Source organism: Mustela nivalis (genome assembly GCF_964662115.1).
Source record: "Mustela nivalis genome assembly, chromosome: 13".
Classification (NCBI taxonomy): Eukaryota; Metazoa; Chordata; class Mammalia; order Carnivora; family Mustelidae; genus Mustela; species Mustela nivalis.
In genome coordinates, this window is record NC_139032.1 from 26,320,038 (window position 1) to 26,341,834 (window position 21,797).

The 21,797-nt window shown below is 44.5% G+C and overlaps 1 protein-coding gene across 5 annotated transcripts in view; it reads left to right on the forward strand.

Moving 5' to 3' along the window:
* NTRK2 (neurotrophic receptor tyrosine kinase 2) overlaps positions 1-21,797 on the forward strand; it is a 327,279-nt gene that overhangs the window by 115,608 nt on the left and 189,874 nt on the right. Inside the window, exon 15 of one of the 5 annotated variants that reach the window (XM_082695221.1) lies at positions 13,255-18,393. The exons of the other annotated variants lie outside the window; for them this stretch is intronic. Coding sequence (XP_082551347.1) covers positions 13,255-13,292 — 38 coding nt within the window. The 3' untranslated portion in view covers positions 13,293-18,393. Of the gene's footprint in view, positions 1-13,254; positions 18,394-21,797 lie in introns of those variants that run through there. 5 annotated transcript variants of the gene reach the window in all.

Below are 21,797 nucleotides of genomic sequence, written 5' to 3' on the forward strand. Positions count from 1 at the left end.
CCGCGTGCACCCAGATGCCACAGAGTCACCTGAGAGCTGATTCCTTTCCTATGGTAGGAGTTTAGAGCCCTTCTAGCCCTCAGCTTCTCCCTCTCCTCCTTCCTCTGTCTCTCTTTCCTGCCCCCAGAATAATAGAAAGAAACCCAAAGCCTCCTTTAGTTGTGTCACTTAGGATCGCATTGGCTACAATTAACCAACAGAAACAGTCAGTGAAACGCAAGTTTATTTCCCACATCAAGAGTTCTGGGTCCAAGGCTTACGGTGGCTTAATGATGCGGTCAGGGACACTGGCTCTTTGCACCTTGCCTCCTGCTATCCTTAGAGGTAGGCCTCTTCCTCATGTTCATGACTCTGTGGTAGCAAGATGGCTGTGTGTCTTCCAGGCATCACATCTGTGCTCCAAGGAGATAGAAGGAAGAAGGGCAGTGAGTTTTCTTCCAGCGAGGCTTTGCCTTTTAATTCAGGAAGAGAGGACCCCACCTGCCCTGAACTTCTAGCTATCGCTCAGCCGCAAAGAATTATGCCCATCTTTAGCTTCGAGGGATACTGGGAAATCACGTATACTGGCTTTTCTCCCTCAAAGTAGTGGAAAGCAAGGGAAAAGGGGTTTGTGAATGGATTTTTGATACACAACTCACAGTCTACTAATGGTCAGCTAGAGGCCTGTAGAGAGAGAGCAGGAAGTTCAGTGTTTCATAGATGGCATGAATCTATGATATCGTAAGATTACAATTTATCCAGCTTTTCTGGAAGTTAAGAATTCTTGCTGATACAAATAATTAATTTACTGAAGAATTGATTGGATAGAGTATTTGGACATCTTTTCTGAACAGAGGAGTACCCAAATCGATTAACAGTGGAAAAAACCATGGGACTGGTGGGAATCCTCTACCATCATCTTAGAGAACAAACTTTTTTGAAGTCCTTTAGAAGAAATCTCTTGAAAAAAGTTGATGAATTATACAATTTCAATTTCTTCCTTTCTCTTGGATAAGGCTGAATTACCCCCTACTTGCCAAAACGAGCTGGAAATGTTTTATTGGCTTAATTTCAACTCCTATATGTATATGAAAGTAATAAAAGTGTATTTCTTTAAATATATTTCATAATTTAGAGTTTTCATAAATTCATGCTGGCTTTTCTTCCTAGTATACAATAAATTCGATTCTATTGCTTGTTGATCACATCGTCGTAAGAATAGTGAAACAATACGAACGTTCATTTTAAGGAGGTGGGTTAAGTTGGGAAAAAGTAAAAGAGAGAGGGTAAAAACAGCATCAGGCAGGTGGTTGCATTAATTGGAGGTCGGTAAACTACAGTCCAAGTGTGACCTGCTTCCTGTTTTTATAAATAAAGTTTTATTGGAACACAGCCAGCTCACTCTTTACATATTGTATGGCTGCTTTCGCGTTACGGTGGTGGAGTGAGTAGTTGTGACAGAGACCGTATGGTCTGCAAAGTTGAAAATATTTACTGTTCAGCCCTTCACAGAAAACGTTTGCCAGCCCCTGTAGAAATCAGTCCTGGGTTGATTCCATGATAGCTGAACACTGGGCCCCCAGGTTCTGCTTCCCTCCCACCATGTGGAAATCAAGTTTCGGGTAAAAATAAAATACAGTAAAATATGTGGGTAATTAAGCAGATATGAATTCAGAACTCCCAGGCCAGAGGCATCAGGATGTTTACTTTCGTATCAAAAAACAACCGGTTTCATTTCTGTCATGAGAGAGACTCTCGCCACGTTGACGTTTCGATCCAGCTCGGAGTCTGTAGCCAACACACTAACAAGGGTCTCGAGTTTGCCCTTTGCTGGCTCTGTGCCACTGAACAAACTCCTCAAGCTCTCAGAAACTTCTCGTCCTTGTTTCTAAGTGAGAGGGTGAGACTGGCTGGGTGCATGGTCCAGGGTTGGGGTCTTTGAGTTTCCTTTCTTCACCAAAGTTGTCAGAGTCAGAGAGGACAGAATTTTTTTTTTTTTTTTTAGATTTTATTTATTTGACAGAGATCACAAGTAGGCAGAAGAGTAGGCAGAGAGAGAGGGGGAAACAGGCTCCCTGCTGAGCAGAGAGCCTGATGTGGGGGTCGATCCTGGGACTCCAGGATCATGACCTGAGCTGAAGGCAGAGCCTTTAACCCACTGAGCCACCCAGGCGCCCCGAGGAGAGAAATCTTACCAGAACAAGAGGATTCTCTGTTCACAGCCTTGGTCCTTAATTCTCTTTCCTTTGGTGCATGTGTGGATTAGTTTGTCCAACAAACCAGACCTGTCCATTAAACATTTACAACTCTTTTTGAACATGAAACACCAGCTATTTTAAAGGGACAAAAGCTGAGCACTAGCATCTGAAGATAATGGAAATAACTAATATTTATGGACCACGTATTATGTGCCAGACATATTTCCAGACACGTGACATGTATTAGCTTATTTACTCTGCATAGAAGCCCTGAATAAAGTACTATCATCAGCCCCATTTCACAGATGAGGACACTGAGGCAGCTTGCTGACCTCACACAGTCAGGGCACATTCTAGCATCAGAGCCCACACTCTAGACTGTTCTTCTTTCTACCTCCCAGTGGGTATGACTGGTCTCCAGCCACAGCAGTGTAGGAGAAGACAAATATGAGAGAGACGCATCGTGGTTCCTAGAAATTATGGACACTTACCTGAGACTTTTTTCATTTACCCCAAACCTATACCCCATGCCACGGAGATCACCCTCAAAAGCTCCTTTTCTCAGCTTTCTCTCCTTCATCAGATTAAAAGAAAAAAAAAAAAGTAGGACAACAGTTGAGAAAATACAGGTTGGAAACTGGGTCATTTTTCTGAAATCATCCTTCTTTGCCAGTACCAATTTTGAATTCTTTCTCAGAATTAAAAAAACAAACAAGCAAACAAACCACGCGGAACAATCTGTGGCAGATGGTTGTTTCGGCTCTAGGTGAGTTTTGTCATTATACTCCGGGACAGAAAACCATCACTTTGGAAAATCATCTGTTATTTTCATGAGCTGCCAGCTCGGAACTATTGTAGCTGGGATGGTTTAGGACGGGGTGTGTTGTTTTCATTTTGGGGTCTTTTTTTTGTTTTGTTTTGTTTTGTTTTTCCTAGAGATTAGCACAGAAACCATCCATGTTGGAATACTGTAGGATTTAGACGCCATGCCACAGAGGCTAATGCTAACCCAGAACTCAAGCAGTTGAGTGGAGTGGGAGAGGGGGATGGAATTCGGTTTGAGGTAGAAGTTAGCCCTCTTCTCAAGGTTTATCTTCCCCTGGAAACTACAGCAATAAACAGCTAAACCATGGTGTTCATTACCAGCACAAGTCCCTAATTAATTTATTTTATGTTAATTAAGTTTATAATTATATAGTAAAACATTTACTTTCTCCCTCAAGAAATTGACTGAATCTTCTGAAGGGGCTTTGTGACTGTAATTTAGGTGCAATTAGCCCGTTAAATTTAGTTAGAGTTTGGTTCATTTAGCTGCTGCTGGAAGATGCTAGGAAGTAGAAACTAGGCAATGCCTCTGAAGCAACTCTGGGTCTAGAAGAAGGTGTTGCTGAGAGGCTCCTTCCTGGCCTCTGGGCAGCCAGTAGAGGTGTCTAGGACAATTGAGATGTGTTTCATGTTTGTCATCTGTGTGTATTCCCCACTTATGGAACTGTGGATTCCTATAGCAGTGGATGGAGGTGAAAACTTTCTGTGTTCTGGAAGGGGAACTGAAGCTATGGAATTGTTCTCAGACACTTTCTTCCATGGCTGTGAAATCTCTGGCACTGGCCAGCCTTCAGGCTCCAAGTGGTATCACCAGCCACGGCCACCATTTTGGCCTGGAAAGATATCTTGCCTCCTGGGAAAGGGCATGACCCAGCGCATGGCCTCCGATGGCTCTGATGGCTATGGTCCAGCCTCCCCAGGGCTCTAACAGAGAGTACCCTACTACTCCAGGCATGTAAAGATGGAATTTTTGAGCCAAGTTCATTTCTTGAGATTTCACCCCATAGCTCCTAACGAAGGGTATATTTAGGCCTATCTTTGAAAATACAGTTGAAAGTAATGATCTGCCGTCGCCGCTGAGCTGTATGCAAAGTTAGAGCTCACTGCTCAGGCTCGTGATGGGAAATCAGGAAAGCGCAAAGGCAGGCTGGTTCCAACAAGTAGAGAGAGAGCATCCCAGCCACACCCCAGTGGTTGGGGTAGCCAGCGTTCACCTATTTTCAAGTCCCTTTGGTTTTTGAAACACTTACTTCTTGGTGGATAACAGAAGTCCTTGCTTTGGAAAGGAAGCCAGAGAACTTTTTGTCCTAGAATGCTAAGCTGAATTACACGAGATCATATTTTAAAAAGATGTACTGTATCTTCCTGGGAATTGGTTTATTACTGTGTGATTGATGAATGAATGAAACATGTCCTTGGATCAAACAAAGTAGGATCACTTAACCCCCTTATACCTAAATATTTTTATGTATAAAATGGAAGCACTAACCTCCTTTTCACTTCATATGCAAGTGATAGTCTCCTTCCCAAAAGAAGCACGTGAAACATGATTTTTATAAATTGCCATATTTGTCTTGCTTATATTATTTAATACTGTTTTAGGAAACGGGGTCTCTTCATTTCTGGTTGGCACTTAGCTTTACTATTCTTTCCCCCCAGTTCTGCTATAGCAGAGTGAAAAACCAACACCAAAAAGAAATAAACAAAAATAAACCACAACAACACAAACTGGGGCATAACTTGCAATCAGAAAAGTACTCCAACTGGGCTTTTAAAGGGGAAGCATCATACTCAAATCTAGAACTTTCGGGGTCAGCAGTTGATTTTCCTTAATATATTTTTGGTAAATAACACATATTTGATAAAACCTAGAACTGTCTTCAATGACAGGGTCTATTCCAGCTGTAGTTTTTTAAGCTAGGAGGATACTTTGGGAGGTCTAAGACTTGGCACTTTGTCTAAATGGTAAGAGTCATAATTTGAGCAGCTACCCCAAGCTGAGGAACTTGTATGTGGCATGGACAGTATTAGATATTCGTGTTCTAGTTATCCCACTATGGTAGACTTATTTCATCTGTAACTAGTGTTGGGTAACTGTGATTCAGAGAAGTTGCTTGACTTGGCCAGAGCTGCACAGCTCAGGAAGGGGACGGACAGGATCCAAACTCAGGTCTATCTGGCTTCAGGCTGCTTCTTGCTGTCTAACCAGCCACACCAGCTGTCTTTCAGGCTCTGTTGTGAAAATGAATCTGCTAGTACACAATTGCCAAAGGAGATCATCAATGTGGGGTAACTGTGCTTATTAAAATTCTAGTTCCAATAGTAGCTGGAAGTAAAGGTCCAGGAAATTGTATAGTTAAATGGTGGATGGTAAATGGCCATAATTATGAAGAATGAAAAAAAAAAACTAATTTATAATCCAGTCTTCCCCGCTATGCACATGTAATTATACTGCGTCCTTTCATCTGGGTGACATTGAAAAATGTTTTCTGCTTTCACGTAAGGCGAAGCACTGGTCCATCCTAGGTGTTTGAATGCCTCTCGTGCTCACGTAGATCCTGGTTTCTGTTTTAAACTAAGAATGTGTGTAGAGTTACAGGGTAAATAGCCCTTCCCTTTTAATCATTTTGATTTAGCAAAGAACTTCCTGTGCATTTTGGAAAGCATTTCTTAAAATAATGTCAGATGGTTGGATGCATTAAATTTTTATTAAAAAACAACTACCACCGCAACAACCACCAAAATACGTCGTTTTCCCGGTATCTTGGTTCTGGTTGATTCTTGGCATGACTGCTCTAATTCTTAACCAAGCTGTCCTGTTTGGTTTGCCGTATATGCCATGCATACTTTATTTAAAAAGGAAAATAAACTGTGAAATCTGGCATGTGTAAAAATGCACTCTCTTTAAAACCCAGAGTTTTCTCTGTGGAGAGATTGTACCCGAACGAAACGATTCTGAAGGGCCTTAGAGTAGACTCCTCCTCATCTGTCAGGAAAGGGTGTTGCCAGGTAGAATCGCTGGGGTTGGCCCGTGTCCAGCTGCCGTAAAACGTTCTGAGGTGTTAGTAAGAGAGTTGGACGGCTTCACGGTGTGGACTTGTTCCAAAATGAGCTCTTTGAGAAATAAAAATGTCAGGAGCAGCAGAGGCTTCTAGAACACAGGGCTAGCTTGGGTCAAGTCGCAGGTTCTGTGGGCTGACTCAGTCTGATGCATCCAAGGGTGACAACAAGAGCTGCCTTCGTACTTCTCCAGCTTCCTACTGAGAATAAAATAAGCTCTCCATTTTACCAAGGCTTCTTAAGTGGGCTCCGTGCTACTAGAAAGGGCTGTGCCGAGCCAGGGGCTGTGACACCAGACCCCGAGGGTTCCTCCTGTTGAGGAAGCAGCTTTGGATGGTGAATCCTGTTCTTGGGGTGTGAGTGGGCTGGTGCTCGTTCAGACTGATGAGCAGGTAGAAGGATATTCCCTTATGACCCTTGCTAGGATGCAGGATAAACTTTAGGGTTAGAGTTGGATATACCTTTGCAGGGTCCAATATGGGATTTTAAATTTGGCTTTACAGAGCAGTGTCAAGTTATGTCCCAGGTAGTCTGGCCAATGGCATGATGAATCTTCTTCCCAGCCCAACACTGCCCCTCTTGGAACAGAGGCATGTTTTAGTGCTTGTCCCAGCAGGGTGACTTCGAGATGAGGAAGTTGTTCTGCTTGTGGTGCTCTGGGGGAAAAGGCACTAGAGCTAAAGCGTGCGTTTGGGGGGAAGGGCCTCCTTCCTGCCCCATAATCTGTGTTTGTCTCTGAGGTGGGGTGCCTCCACTTTTCTAGAGAGAAGGCTGAGGCCAGGAACATATCTCTGGAGCTTCCTGTGTAGAACAGCTCTGTGGCCTGGGAACAGGATGATGGGCCGTGGAAGGTAATGTTACTGCGTGGGGGCAGGCGACAGTGAGGAGGAGGTGATGTGGCAGCCACACACAGGAGCCATCCCAGGGCTGGGGAGTGACCACCCAGGCCGGACTCCGTGCAAAGCCAGAGCTCCGTTCCCCGAGTGGACTTGGTAGCTCTTCCAGAGGCAACCTACTTTGCAAGATGTCCACGACCAAACAAAACGAAGGCCTTGCTCCTGTCCTGCTGGGGGTGGGTGGGTAACTCAGAGTTTAGTGTAGCCAGTTCCTGGGATTACCAACCCCACCTCTCTTTGTTTTGCATTCTGGAATACGTGGTATTTGGGGTTTCATTATCTTGTGCCCTGAGCTCGTTGAAATGCAGATGAGATTTATAAGCTACCTCTACTCAAGTGAAGATAATTTGTTTGATCTTCTCTGCTTAATTGGAACCATTAACCGCTCTGACCTCCAGGCTTTGCAACATGAGGCAGACAGGGGGCACAGGAAAGTCCACCTGACTGTTTCCTTCTCAGCAAGCATCCTTAATGGGAACAGTCTTCAGACTTTTGTTTCTGAGCTAGGGCTTGGGATGCCTCTTGAAAAAGCGACGCTCCAGCACAGACTAGATGTTGACTTTCTCTCTTCCTTTGCGGGTCAGCTCAACCTTGGACTTGCACTCCGAATCCTGCTCTGCAACTTTCTGATCTCTCCTTGCACTCTCCAATAACCGTGGCCACCCCTTTTACATGCTTGAGGTCTCCTGCGTGCATTGACAGAGACTCCTCTTGCTTGAAGTCCTTCTCCTCTCTCTGCTCGTCCTCCTCCCATGCCCTGCTTAGTTTCACCACCACCGTCATGGTCATCATCAGACGAGCTCAGGCCGACCCTCGGCACTTGTTTCCTCTTGCTTGTTTTATGCGTAATTGACTCTTCTAGAAACGTATCTGTAGTCTGCGTGTCATGGTTTCAGCCACGCTTGAGCAGAGCCAGGCACCTTCCACTGGGTATGTTGGAGATTCTTGCAAATCTGACGTCGCTGTAAGTTAATTAAGTTATAGGTTTGAGGCCACTTGCCTCCTATTTGGACATGGAAGGTTCTAGTAGACTCAGAAGAATCACCAGCTAGAGTGTTTCAGCAAAAGCAAAGCCAGACACAAATCTCTGTTGGCAGCAGGGAACGCATGGTTTTCTGTATGGAGAATTCTAATTCCATGTCCACGTGTACTGGAAGAGTTACTGGCAAGCCTCTCTGGTCTGGGAACTGCGGAATGATGCCTATAAGATGTCATTTTTTGTTGTAAAGAGCTACCCTATGGATTTTGCAATATATACTCACTGAAGGGAGCCAGAAGGCTTGACACACCCCACGGGAGAACAATAGATTGGGGTGTCTCACGTGGTTGCTTAATCTTAATGCTTCTCGACCACAAACTCAGTCTTTTTTTTTTTTCTTACTCTACTTGTAGCATTTTTAGGTGATTCCCCAGATAGAGACCATATCATTGATCTTTTCCGAAGTCCCTGACGTGGGAGCCGTTGAGCCCTGGGACACTTGTCATCAGGCCCTGCTGATCGGACCACATCCTCCTTAGAATCCTTGAGTTTTAATTGTGCAATAGCTTTGGCTTTCCTTACACTGCCGAGTTTGCCAAGAACTTTGTGTTTCCTGCTTTAACTTTCAGCTCGTAACTAAACTGTATTTTGTAAAGTCAAACCAGAGCTTGGAAAACCTTGCTGACCATCCTCAGCCATTTATTTTTAGTTGTTCATCTTCTGTGAAGAAATGGTCAACAGTTTTCCTTGTCCAACGCCCACAGTGGTTTTGGTCATCACAAGAAAGAATAAACTAAGTCTGGCACCTTTTCCCCAGGAGCTTAAAATGCTGCAGGAGGCACTCACTGGGTGTCTGCGCGTCTAACTTTAACTTTCACTGCACTTCCGAGCAAATACATGACTCTTTGCAGGAAGCTTTGAAGTGCGTTGATGAGCCCAGTTATGAGTGAGACACAGTAAATCCTACCTTGTGTCACACGTTCCACTCCCCTCTGTTTTGGCTCTGTTACCGAGTCCATCAAAGTCCTCTGATAAAACTCAAAGTTTAGATATCACTATTCTAAAACTCAAAATGCATCCCACCCTTGGTATTGTGCAAGGCACTGTGCAAGGCACCTTGGTATTGTGCAAGCACAGAGGATGGCTAGACGTGCTCTCTTTGCCATCCTGCGCCCTATAGTTTAGGATGCAGAGAAGTAGAAAAGAAATACAAGTTTAAAAAGGTAGAGACGTGGGCTATGTGAATGAATGGAATTGAATGTCATAGAGGCTGGGAGGCCTGTGAACTAAATGCTGTAGAAATGGCTTTTACGTTTACAAGCCTTACAGAAAAGGCTTCTGTAAGGAGAGCTTGCTGGGTGGCAGGGGATCTTGGGCAAGAGATGGCATGTGGACAAAGCCTGTCCTCAGGAAGGGACAGTGGTATCTGAAGGATGGGGAAGCAACTTCTGGAATGATCTTGAAGACGGAAGCTCCAGGACCTGGCTTTCTGCTACAGGTGATGCCACTGTACAAGACAGACTGATGGCCCAGAGGGTCTGAGTTTGGATTCGTGGGTGACCTTGGACACATCACATTGGCCGTGTGGATCTAGCAAGTCACTTAGAAAATAGAAAAGGCAGATGGCAAGGGATCGTTAGTGTAACAACCAACGTATATTAGATGCTCCACAAATGTCAAATTAGGACAATGGGTGTTTAAGCCCCAGTGTTGAAATAAAGCAGAATTACACCCAGCTCAGGTCTAAAGGGTGATGGAAAGCTCTCTGCATTCCCTGGGTTCGAGGCGCCTAGTGCGATGAGAACATAGGAATTTATCTGTTGATTTTACTTGGTAGACATTTCCCAGAAGGTTCAAGAAGCCTTTGCTTTGCTCTCTGAGGAAGGTGAGCCACTCTCCTGGCACCCGGGCCACCATCCGGTCTCCAAAGTGGCAGCATGCCACACGGACGCCCAAGTTGGCAGTTCGCTGCTTGAATTCTCCAAATGAGATAAGATTTGCTTTTTTAGACAAACAGCTGCGTCTTTCTTCCGTTCCTTTCGCTTCCTTTCCACTCAGCAGTTTTCCTTTTGCTCCAGATAAATTGCTGCTAATTTAAATGTGCTGCAGATCCTTGCCATTTTATGGCTGATTGCTTCTGAGTTATAGGAGGGAAATGTGTGCACGTTTGAATGTAAATAAATCTAAATGGATCGGAAGCCAGTGGTAAAGAAAGCACCGCGGCTTCGCTGACCTTCACCTCCCCCGCCCAGTCCATCCCTTTGAAGAGGTCAATGAGCAGATCTAAAATCAGCAAGCAGCAGGGATGGAGTTTTAGGACACATCCTGGGTTTCTCTTCTTTCGACTTTACATCCCATTTTTGACAGCACCTGCTTTATCCTTGTTCTTATTTAGATCAGCTCATGCCGGCAGCAGTGGCAAAGTTTCTCGCAAGTTTTTTCGTTCTTTTTTTTTTTTTTTTTTGATAAAAGAGCCGTTCTCACGATAACTACCATGTACCATCGGAATGCTGCAAATCCTTCAGAATGTCACATTGTCAAAATATCTATATTTCAGGCTCAGAAGCTAGACAGCTCGTTTGGCTGCTAAACCCACAAGATGTTCAGCCATTTGTTGTGGTCTAAAAACTTTCCCCCTCACTAGGAGAAAATAATGATCTATTGTTTGATATCATTTTGTGTCCCTTTCCTTGAGTTTCTTATAACTCGAATAGGCAAACGTTAGGGAGGTCCTGGTAGGTAAACTGGGGTCCTGATTGAATCTTGCTATCAACTCCTTAGAAATAGGAAGCACCGGGTACATTTCCTTATAAAAAAGAGTCAAATCTTGAAATCAGACTGGTTTTCACTATCTGGTGACGTATCTCTTGTGCATCAGTGGGCTTGGGAAGATCAAGTGTATCAGAGAGGAATCTGACTTGCCTTCCTGGAGGCGGAGGGAGGAGGTAGTAGCAGTTGAATGTTGACACAGTGCACGGCTTATCATTGCAGCAGCCTGGCTTTTCCTCACAAGACGTCCCGTATGTTATTCTGGTTGGCTTTACTCCGCTGGTGGTGTGGGCGTGTGGCACCAAGGTACGGTTCTTGGAGAAGGATGCATCACGAAAGGCAAAGCAGAAGGAGGTTGAAGAGGGACACTTGACATCTGTTTAAGTAGGGGCGGATGCAGTTGCAGCCTGAGTGAATGGCAGCCCCGAGATCTCCCATCTGGCAAAGCGCATTATTTCCCAAACTGTAATAACGAGCTTGGGCGGGCCTCGGGGAGGAAAATGGCAAATGGAAGCAAGGGAAGCGGGGCTTGGGCTGCTGTAAACACACTGATGTGAATAAACGCGTAAGAGTTCCTGTGCTGTCAACCCACTGGAACGAAATCGGGCTCACTTTAACAGTTTAGTCCATTCTATTATTATTACTGTTTTAAAGTCAAATGCTTTTCAAAATTAAATGTGCAGAGAGTGAGTGATATATTGAATCCAGTCTTTTGGATTGGGGATGATGTCTTCTATTTGTATCAATGAGTTCCTCCTGTTTTTATTGGCAAACTTGATATCCTGATGTTAATCCTATTGTTTCAGTGGGAAGGAATTTGAGACCCACCCTTTTAGAACCCAAAGGTGTTTGGTTAGTGTGTTTGGCATGCTTGTCCTATGTGTCGCAGTGCATCCTACAGCCAGGGCACTAATGCCTGCCTGGAGGCTGGACTTGGAGAAAAGAGACTCGTGTCCGGAATGAAGGAGCCTTCCCTGGCTCCGCTGTGCACGTCCTGCGTGCTCCGTGCCTCGTGGATGATTAAATCCATGAGCGATGTTTGGCGTCCGTATCGAGTGTTTTTCCTGAGACTTGGAAGGGCGGGAGGGAGAAGAGCCGTGGAAATGAGCTTGGTAGACTCTTCTAGTGTTGTTGTAAATGATGACACAGATCGGTGGTGGTAATTACAGCTCTGGAGGCAGATGACACCAGCGCCTGGCAGACCAGACTCCAGGTTGCAGAAGATCCAGAGTCTGGAGGGCTGGGTTTAGAAGCGCCTTCCGAAGCTGAACTTGAGCATGTCTTGAGGGTTTCTACGATGATATCATCGATTTTGTCACCCAGGGATCTGATGACGATTCATGCAGATTACACACAAGAACTTGATGGGATGAATCTCCCCTGTTCTCGCTGGGTTTTCCTAGTGAAGGTGGAGGGATCTCGTCCTCCCCACAGTGCCAGGGCAAGGTGGCTACCGAGGACAAGCTCCTGGGTCAGAATCTGATCTCTGGCCCACACTTTGTCAGGCCTCCAGCAAAGTGCTTTGCCCATGAGGCCTCCGTTTTCTCACCAGGAAAGTGGGCGCAATAATAGAACCGACCTCATAGGGTTATTGGGAACTTAAGAGGGCTTGTTTGGACAAAGAGCATAGAAGAAAGCTTGGTACCAAGTGGTTTAGCTGTTATTTATTTGTGCAAGTAATGTGTTCATCTTTCTACATCTGCGTGACAGTGAAGTCTTTGAGGTCCATTTTCTTTATTTTCGTATCGTCTACTGTAGTGTCTCCTATTTGGTCACTGCTCAATTAATGTCTGCAGGATTAATTAATATTATTACATATTACATATATAATATTTACATATTCTACATGTCTTATATATGCAATAAGGCAATATAAGGCAATATACCACATATGTATGCTACATATCATGTGTTATATAATGGATGTTCCATCTATCTATGTGTGAATGTTATGTATATGGTATGATACTTCAGTGAGTTTAGGCAATTAATTATTTAATATTAGGATTCCTGGAAAAGAATCTAAATCTTTGTGTGGTCCAGTATTTCACAGCTGAAGCTAGCCAGTTCTCTGATCTGGTTGCTGAGTAATGAATCTATCATTTTAGAAATAATCTGATGAAATGAAGTGGGGAAAGAAAATCAGTATTGGGGTAGATATTTGTTGTTGAGTTTTATTTTTTTTTCTTTGCTATGCATAAAAATTCTCCAGGGCTCGTCTATATTGTACACATAATTCTCCTTGAATTAGGATGTTAACATCTGAGACCATTGTGCAGAGCTATGTGCATGTTTTTCCTGTGTTTCCTGGGCCACGTAAAATCGGTTTGGAAGTTTAAAACCACGTGGCTTGACAATAAGATGCATGTTTTTCTCCCAATTTCTGTTCTGTGATTTTCTATTCCTTTATGTTTTAAAGCATATTCCATGTTGTGTCTTGATTTTGACTATTTATTAAGTTCTTTTTAAAATTGATTATGCTTGTATGTTAATTTCCATTGCTTTTTGTTTTGAGCATGACTTATGTTTTATTTTGTGTTTCTTTTAGGTTTTGTTTTGTTTCATAAGATCCCACTGGATGGGTAGCTGAAATAAAGGAAAAGACAGAGAAGGGGGCTGTGGTGCTTGTTGGTTGATGCTGCCTTGTAAGCTGGACTCTTGGGACTGGCGTTGGCTTCTCCCGGGAGGTGCCGCGCAGCTGGGGGTTTTCTGGTAGCTGTGGGTGGTGTTTGCAGGAGGTCTCGTGTGAAGCCTGCGGCTGTCGTGAGCTATGTTTGGGGAGCACCTGCTGCAGAAGCAGCTCCCAGGCTGCTAAGCAAACACTCAAGAAAACATCTTAAATTAATGCTTCTCTTTTGTTCTTGCAATTGTTCAAATAAGAAAGTGACATGGAAGTCCATTGGATTATGCTTCTCTTTGGAAAGGAGTGCTCTTTGACCATACTGGAAATGTATTAATTCTTATGTTTCTGTTCATTTAAAGGTGAACTGCAAAGTTAAAAAAAAAAAAATCTAAATTTAGGGACAGGTATAAGAACACACTAAACAGCCTAATCTCCACGTAACATGTAGCTTAGTATTGTTTTCTGTTGATGTGTAATGAAGACTGAATTCAGAAGTCTCTATTCTCCTTCTACAATGAAACGACTGAGAAAGTTAAGGGCATCGCTGTGGGGACTTGGCAAGGCCACTGAGAGGCCCTCTCCTTCACTGGCAATAAAGGTCCAGAGTCCTACAATCAACGCTAATGATTTTTCTAAAGTTTGTTAGCAGGCGAAAAATAAAAGCAGTTCCGTGGTCGGGGGCTGTAGATTTAGGTTAGACGTAGTCAGTTTCAGAATAACTACAAGAGCGAAACAGACACATAGGGCGCGCTTGTCCTTTTATGTGCCCCCTGCGATCCTCCTGCTTTTTAGAAGTTTCCTAGTGAGAAGGCCGCAGTATCTCATGCTGTTCCCATGACAGAACTATAGCTTTTCTACTCTGAAAAGGTCTGTGGGCAGAATGGCTGGCCTGCTGGGAGCAGGAGACCATATTCTAAGAAGGATAGTCCCCTACTCCATACTACACTGCTGCTGGTTTTCATGGGCAGGAAGGCTCTTCCTGACCCCAGCAGCACAGAGGTAATGAGTCTGTGCTTGATCAGATCCAGCCTCATTGCAAGAGGGTAGCCTAAGATCAGCAGATCTGGCATCCCAGCCTCAGTCCCATCACAGACCCCTGTTTCCCTCACTTGGCCACTGCAGTGACCTTGGTCCGCTTCGCGCGGCCGGTGCCAGGTAGGATCCCTGTCCCGCAGACAGGTTCGGTTGCCCTCACCCCTCCTCCCCTCAACTTTTCTCATGAGGTGGATGGCAGAGCCAGGCCCGGAACATTTCGCTTGAAAGCAGGATCAGCTCTGACCGTGAAGTCATGCTCATCAACGCCGTGGCTGGACGGGAATCTTACTGATATTCGAAAAAAATTCCTTTTTTGGAGGGGGTTTGAAATAGGAAAGAGTTACTCAAGTTTTGCAGTTCAGCTTTAAGGATATAAAGTTTTAACTAGTCCAGCGTGTTTGGAAACATTGTTTTGCATCCTGTGTAATCCAGGCATTAATCTTAATAAACCAGGATCCATTTAGGTACCACTTGATATAAAAGGATTATCCATGATGAATATTTTATACTGTATCTTTTACATTAGCCACTAAGTATGTTATTGCTTGATACAGACATTTCACAGGGTCCTATGGATTACAGCATTGAACTTGGCTACTCCATACCCCTGCCTCCGACAGAGGGGCAGTTTCTCCGAAGCATACACGGGCTGCTTGTTCCCAAACCTGTGCTTTCCAAAGACACATTTGAGTGGGAGAGCAGCTGGCCCATGGTGTTGGGGGGAATCTGAGTATTCCCTGAATTCCCATTTTCTTGCTCTTTGCTAAATGACATGTCCTGTCACCACTTAGATTTTGATCTCTCCCAAAGTTATCGATTTACCAAGAGCCCAGCTAATTGCAGAAATCTTGAACCCTGGAAGGAAAAGGAAATTCACACTGAGAGCCAAGCAGAGGCTATTAGTACCCCAAGTATCGGCCATTCAGTACAAGGTTTTTTGTTTTGTTTTGTTTTGTTTTCACCTTTTGTATTTTATTCCATGGAACTAGAAAAAAGCAATGAATTGTTTAAGAACTATTTTGTACATTTCCTAGACTCAAAAGGAAAAAAAATATATTTGTACTCAATAGCTAGTAGACTTGCAGGGTAGATTTTTGTTTTAAAATGAAGAGAAGTGGACAGATAAGGCAATTTAATATATCAAAGAGCAGTTGACATCTCCTAGGGAACGATGAAAACAGCAGGCTATTAGAAAATTGTTTCATATGGTTCTTGTGTTCCTTGCTTTTCATTTTTCTGTAATCCCTGAAGACCACAGGCAGTGACATATCTCCTCATTTCTATCCTCCAGACCACCCTCTTTCATCTTTTGCTTTTTTATGTCCCCTACAAGACATCTTTTTACAGCTTCCTAATGATACGTATCATGCTTTTTTTTTTTTTTTTTTTTTTTTAAGCATTAGAAACGACCAGGCAGCATTTTTGCTGAAATCAAGTCCGTTGCCCCCCGACCAGGACCTGGCGTCTCAGTGCCAGGCAGGTGCCCTTCGTAAAGGGCGTGCGCTGGGCACGGGCATGCACAGCCCTGCGGAGCCAACTCCTCCTCCCGGGAACCCGGCCCTGGATTCCCAAATCTGATTCTTTAAGAGAAACTTGAAACCTGGATTTTTTTTTTTTTTAATGTGAAATGTCCCTATTTTTAAAGAGTTGGCTCAGTTATTTTTAAAAACATTATGTAGGCCAACAAAACGTGTCTGCGGGCTGCTAGTTTGTTACTTTTGTCTTAAAGCAACATCATTGTTCCTCTGTTTCCTACTATCTTTCTTTTGCAAACACACTTCCCAGTGTAGCAGTTGAGAGCTTTTTGCCATGGAGTTTGGGGCCAGGGATCTGCAGCGTGCCCCTGACCTTTGGGGCTCTCCTGGGACTTCCAGTAGCTGGGTTCTTGGCTCTGTCACCCTGCCTGGGACTCTCGAGACACTGTTTTCCCTCCATTCCAGACTGGCCCCACTTCTGAGTGGCTGTTGACAACCTAGAAAGTCCTGCCTCCTGTTTTGTCAGACGTGGCCTTCTTTTCACCAGGGTCGCTGTTGCATGTCCCCCTTGGATGGGACTTGATGGGAGGGCACGCAGGCCCCTTCACAAGTCCTTGATGCACTGGTGTGGCTGCTGGGAAACGGGAAACAGGCTTGCCACCTCAGGAGGTCTGGCTCAGGCTGTGTGTCTTGAATGGGGTCCCTCTGAGATCCTTGGAGGCAGCTGAGACACACTAAGAGACAATGGCAACTCCACTGATGTCCCCAGAGACACCAGTTTGAGGCCAAAAGGGCCAAAGAAGCTTCCCCCATGGGAGAAATTTTTGTGTTTTCACTCCCGGTCTCTCAGCCCAGACCCATTTCATATTTGATCAATCAAATGTTCTTTCCAAAAGTAGGGGGCACAGGGGAGAAGGAAATTGTCTCAGCCCCTGCCCGCCACACAGGGCGGAGGGGGTGGGCTGCTGCTTCCAGCTCTTCCAAAGGACACCCGGGTAGTGAGGGTGTCGAGACCCCCCCCCCCCCAGACAGAGCCAAGGCCATGGTTTCGGGGCCATACGAGGCACCACCAGCTCAAGGAGAGCAAGGCAGGAATTTAACTCCCTGCCAGGAGCACGTGTGATGGAGGCGCTTCCCCTCTCTTCTTCTCTCGATCTGCGTGAAATTCCTGACTTTTCTCTCTTCGTCTCTAGCGGTCTAAACTGACTCCATGGTAAACAAGAGGGCTGGTTTCCCTTTGCTTTCTTGGTTGCTTTGCACATGCTTCTTCTTGTTGTTCGTTGCAACATGAGACCAAACGTGAATGGGGCCACAGCTAACCTCTCTCATGCCACCGCAGGCCGCAGGATGCACTTCTCCACTATTCTGGCACTTTCTGTCTAGACTCCTCCCTGGTTTTCATCTCATCCCCTCACACAGCAGGAGAAGCTCATTTCACCTTTCCTCGTCCAGACCAGAGACAGAGAGAGGGCCGCTGGAGGGATGGAACTTGTATCATCCGGCACCTTCATTGGGTGCCCATGGCCAGCCTTGTGGGCTGTGCCCTTCCTGTCTAGCCAAGGTCGGGGGGGCCCCCTGGGGTCCCGCAGACTGGACTCCAAGAAAACTGGGGCAGAGGTCGCCATTTCATTAAGTGTGTTCTGCTGTGTTCACACACCTGCAGTGCCCACGAGTGGTGCCGGGTTTAGTCCAGGAAGGTTAAACCAGGAAGGTTTAGTCCAGGTTTAACCTGGAAGGTTAAGGACTCTCCCAGTCAGGGCAAGAACATAATTTTCTGTGGGGTGCTGCCAGATGGAATTAAGTGAACAGAAATCCCAACCCAGAGGATGACATGAAAACAGTTGTCACAGAAGGCGGCTTTCCACTCGGGTTAGTCTGTTTCCTTGTTTCGGTCATCAGGGACAAGGGAACCCCCTGGCCATCTGATTCTGATGGTGAGATCTCTCTGGGTTTCATTCAGGCAAAAGCTACAGTGGAGTCTTGGGATGGTCATTAGCGAGCACCCGAGTTAGGATGCTATTGGCCGCGTCTTAGTTTTCATGGAAAAAAAAAAAATTGCATGAGAAACGAAGGAAAGAATGGAGATTTTAACCCCCTTTATTTTTCCATTTATGAATGGAACATAATCAAATATAAAAAAGCAAGAGATTCTGCTCACAATGTTTAGGTATATCAAATCGTCACATTGTACCCTTTAATTCTCTTACAAATTTATTTGCTAATTACACTTCAATAAAGCTGAAAAGGAAAAAATGGAAGGAGGAAAAAAAAAAACTAGCAAGAGATTCCAGAGAAAGACAAATACTTGGGTTTCATTCACTTCCTGTTCAAAACCATTTGCTGTAATCCATAGGCAGTCTGTGAATCATAAGCATGTCCTGTTTTCCCCCATAATGTTCCAGGTTTTAAAGTCATTTTTTCACATTTCCTGTAAATAATGGATAATCATTTTTATTTTATTTTTAAGTGCTGTTTTAACAATGTGGATAGACCATAAATGTACTTGCTGAATTCATTCATTTTTTTTAACAAGCCAATAAAGTTTTATAATTCATCTCCATGTGTCTTGCATTCTGTGTAGGGCCTTGTATACCTCTCCTCCTCCCTCAGACACATACCATCACCCTGTGTGGCATTGACGGTGATCAAGATGAAAGGTGTCAAAAGGAAGAGTGTGAGAGATGTCACCAAGTGTTTCTGGGGAGTCCTCAACTCACGATAGTCTTGGAATACATCTTCTCTCCCTCAAAAGGGACTTTTAAAATTTCCATCATTGTGAATTATCCATTTATTGTTAACTGATTCTTGCATTGGACATGTTTTTGTTGGCTAAAAAACAGTCCTAGAAAACAAAAGTTGAAGGGAATTAAAAAAAAAAAAAGAAAAAAACAAATAATGAACAACCTACTTTCTGTGGGAAAGTCCTTTGGTATTTTAAGAACTTGGAATGACCCAGGTCCTAACAAGAGGATACACTCAGTGTTCTGTCCCTCCATTCTAAGTGACATGTAGCCAAATGAACATGATGACTTGTGCTTTCATGGGAGAGAGAGAGAAAGACAAGTGGACATAGAGATAGGATGCCATTGAACCATAAGTGTTAACTTGGTACCCACACTTCACAGTCCTCTTGTTTCCATCCCTCAGGTTTGTCCCTTTTTTATGTTTTCCTTTTAGGGTAGGACCTAAAAAGCAAGGTTTATAAGGCTCCAGATTCATTTGAGCCTATTTTCACCTTCTGGGAAACTTGGAACGGTTTTGCACTACGTTGTAGGCTAAGGACTGGAAAAACCAATCCAGTGTGACCTGCTGTCTCATCAGCCCAAGCACACTGACCTCTTCTAAGAGTCTGGCTGGTGCTGGTGACTTGTACTTTTTCTGAACACCCTTCTAAACAGGTTTCAATGGCCATTCAGAGGTTGCATAATTATTTGAGGCAGTGGACACTGAACCCAGACTGTGCAGGTTGGAATCCCAGTTATAGTCACAAGCTAAATGACCTTGAGAAGGACATTTCATGGCTCCCTTCCTCATGAGATGACACCAATATTCATAGTACCTACCTACCCCCTCCCACCCCAGGCTGTAAATACTTGTTTCTAAGTGCATGCAACCCGAGAGTGTGCATGTTGGGGGGCACTTGGTGTTGCTAATAAAATACTTTGAAGGACTTAGGTGTGCCCTCATGCTTGAGTATCCCTCAGTAAGGACCCCAGAATCACAGACTCATTTTTATGTATTGGCCATATGGTGACTGTGTGGGTGCAGTCACCCACACAGTGATGGAGCCCAATGGAAGGGAACTTCACTCACTGGGTCATTCTGGGTGTGATCCAGGCTATGATGCCCTCTTGGGAGTTAGAGAGATTCCCCTCCTAGATCCCTCATTCTGCCCAAGCAGTTCTTACACATGGATTCTTTTCAGATTTGATTTTGATAAAATAAGAGCATACAATTTGTTTGGACCTATATTATGATAGCTCAGTGAGTTCAAAAGATGCTCTAGAGTTTGAGGATTCTGGAGGAAAAAGCATTGAAGGTCATATCCCCAAAATGGTCTGCCTTCTTTTCTTCTCAACGTTATTAATTCAGAATTTTTGATCATTTGAAAGGGGTTTGCATTATCTTTAACTGTTAAATCATCCATCTGAAAATCTTTGGCTATGAATAAAAATAAACGAATTGGCTGAGAGATTGTGTGAAAGAAAAGACTTGTTTCAAGTTCCCTCAAGCCTTAGAAACAAGTATTTGCAGGCAATGAGCTACAAATAACTAGATTATTCTTTTCTACTTCCTGAGGTAGTTTCTCGTAATAGCTGTGGTAGGCAATGCATGACGACCGGACTTGCTGAAGCTGCTTCACGTTGGAAGCAACGCAGTTTCATTTCTTTAAAAATATTTTGTCATTTGGGCTTTTTTCTTCTTAAATCATTTTAAACAAGTGGTATTGAAGTCTTACCAGCACCTAATTTAAGGCACTTTTGCTGTTGTTACTGCCTTTTCTAATAAGTTTTTTTTTAAAAGATTTTATTTATTTGCGAGAGAGAGAGCATGAGAAGGGGGAGGGTCAGAGGGAGAGGCAGACTCCCTGCTGAGCAGAGAACCTGATGTGGGACTCGATCCGGGGACTCCAGGATCAAGACCTGAGCCGAAGGCAGTTGCCTAACCAACTGAGCCACCCAGGTGCCCCTCTAATACATGTTAAAGGGAGACTGACCACAATAGCTAAATGGTAGTACTAGTTAACAGTATTGGTGTCTCACTGTATGCCCAGCACTCTGTTAAGTGCTTCCTGGATTAATTCTTGATCCTCTCAAAACTAGCCAATGCTAACATTGCTCCCATTGTCAAGGTTAAGAAACTGAAGAACAGAGGAATTGAGGAACTTGGTCCAGGTTACACGAGGATTTGAACTCCAGCAGGCTGGCTAGATAGCTGGAGATTGAAATGGCTCCGCTGTATGGACTCTTGAGCAGGGCTGGGACTGGGGTGAGGCCAGTGAGGTGCCTGGGGCACCGTCAGGGCCGTGCAAATGCCCAGGAGTCACTCCTACTGGCGCTAGAGGTTGAGCAGAGACGATTGTTTAGGAAAGCGAAATTGTAAGGTCAACTGTGTCACCAGGGAGGCACCTGCTGCCCCAGTAAGCCCCCGGTTACTTAAACGTGCCACTGACAAAGCCCTTGTACATCTCAACTTATAAGTATGTGGCACAGTAGTGAGTTGGCACATACTTTCTAAGTCTTACTTCATGGAACACAGAGGTTGCATGAAGTATGGGCTCCTGGCTGATTAGTTCATGACAACCCCGTGCATGTTTGCTTGTCCACTGGAACTGAAGACAGAATGGTTGGTTTTGATTGTTCTGAAATGAATATTCTCACGGTTCCTGAATCCGAGTCCTTTCAGCTTCTTGGCTCTCTGGTGAGTGTCCATGAGGGAAACGGCCTCGATGGGGATGGAGGTGGTGGGTGAGGCCGGAGGGTTTGTCCGAGGACCATCCAGATGCTGGAACAAGGCGGTGGGGGAGGCCAGAGCAGCATCTTGCCTCTGAAACACAACAAGGCAGAGCAGCATCTGAGTAACTCAGTCGCTTTGACGCTCCTGTCCCGAAGATCCCGCCCAGCAGCCAGGGACTGAAAGAGACTGCCAAGGGTGTGCTCTGAGCTCCCAGGCATTTGGTCAAAGCCCGTGTCACACAGCACAAGACTCTGGGCGCCTGTGTTTACTGAATTAAAATCTCTGCCCAACCATAAGCTAATGGACAGTAAATTCTCCTCCTGTCTCCTTTTAAAATACTATTTCCCAAGAGGAAAGGAAAAGCCTCTTCCATGTGTATTTGACACCTGTTCTTTTCTTATTAATAATCCCTATCATCCGGTGTTTAGTCTTGCTGAATTGCTAAATAAAACTGTAGGTCGTGGCTGCTTGCTCTAAGGATTAGGACCCAGCTTCAGGTAA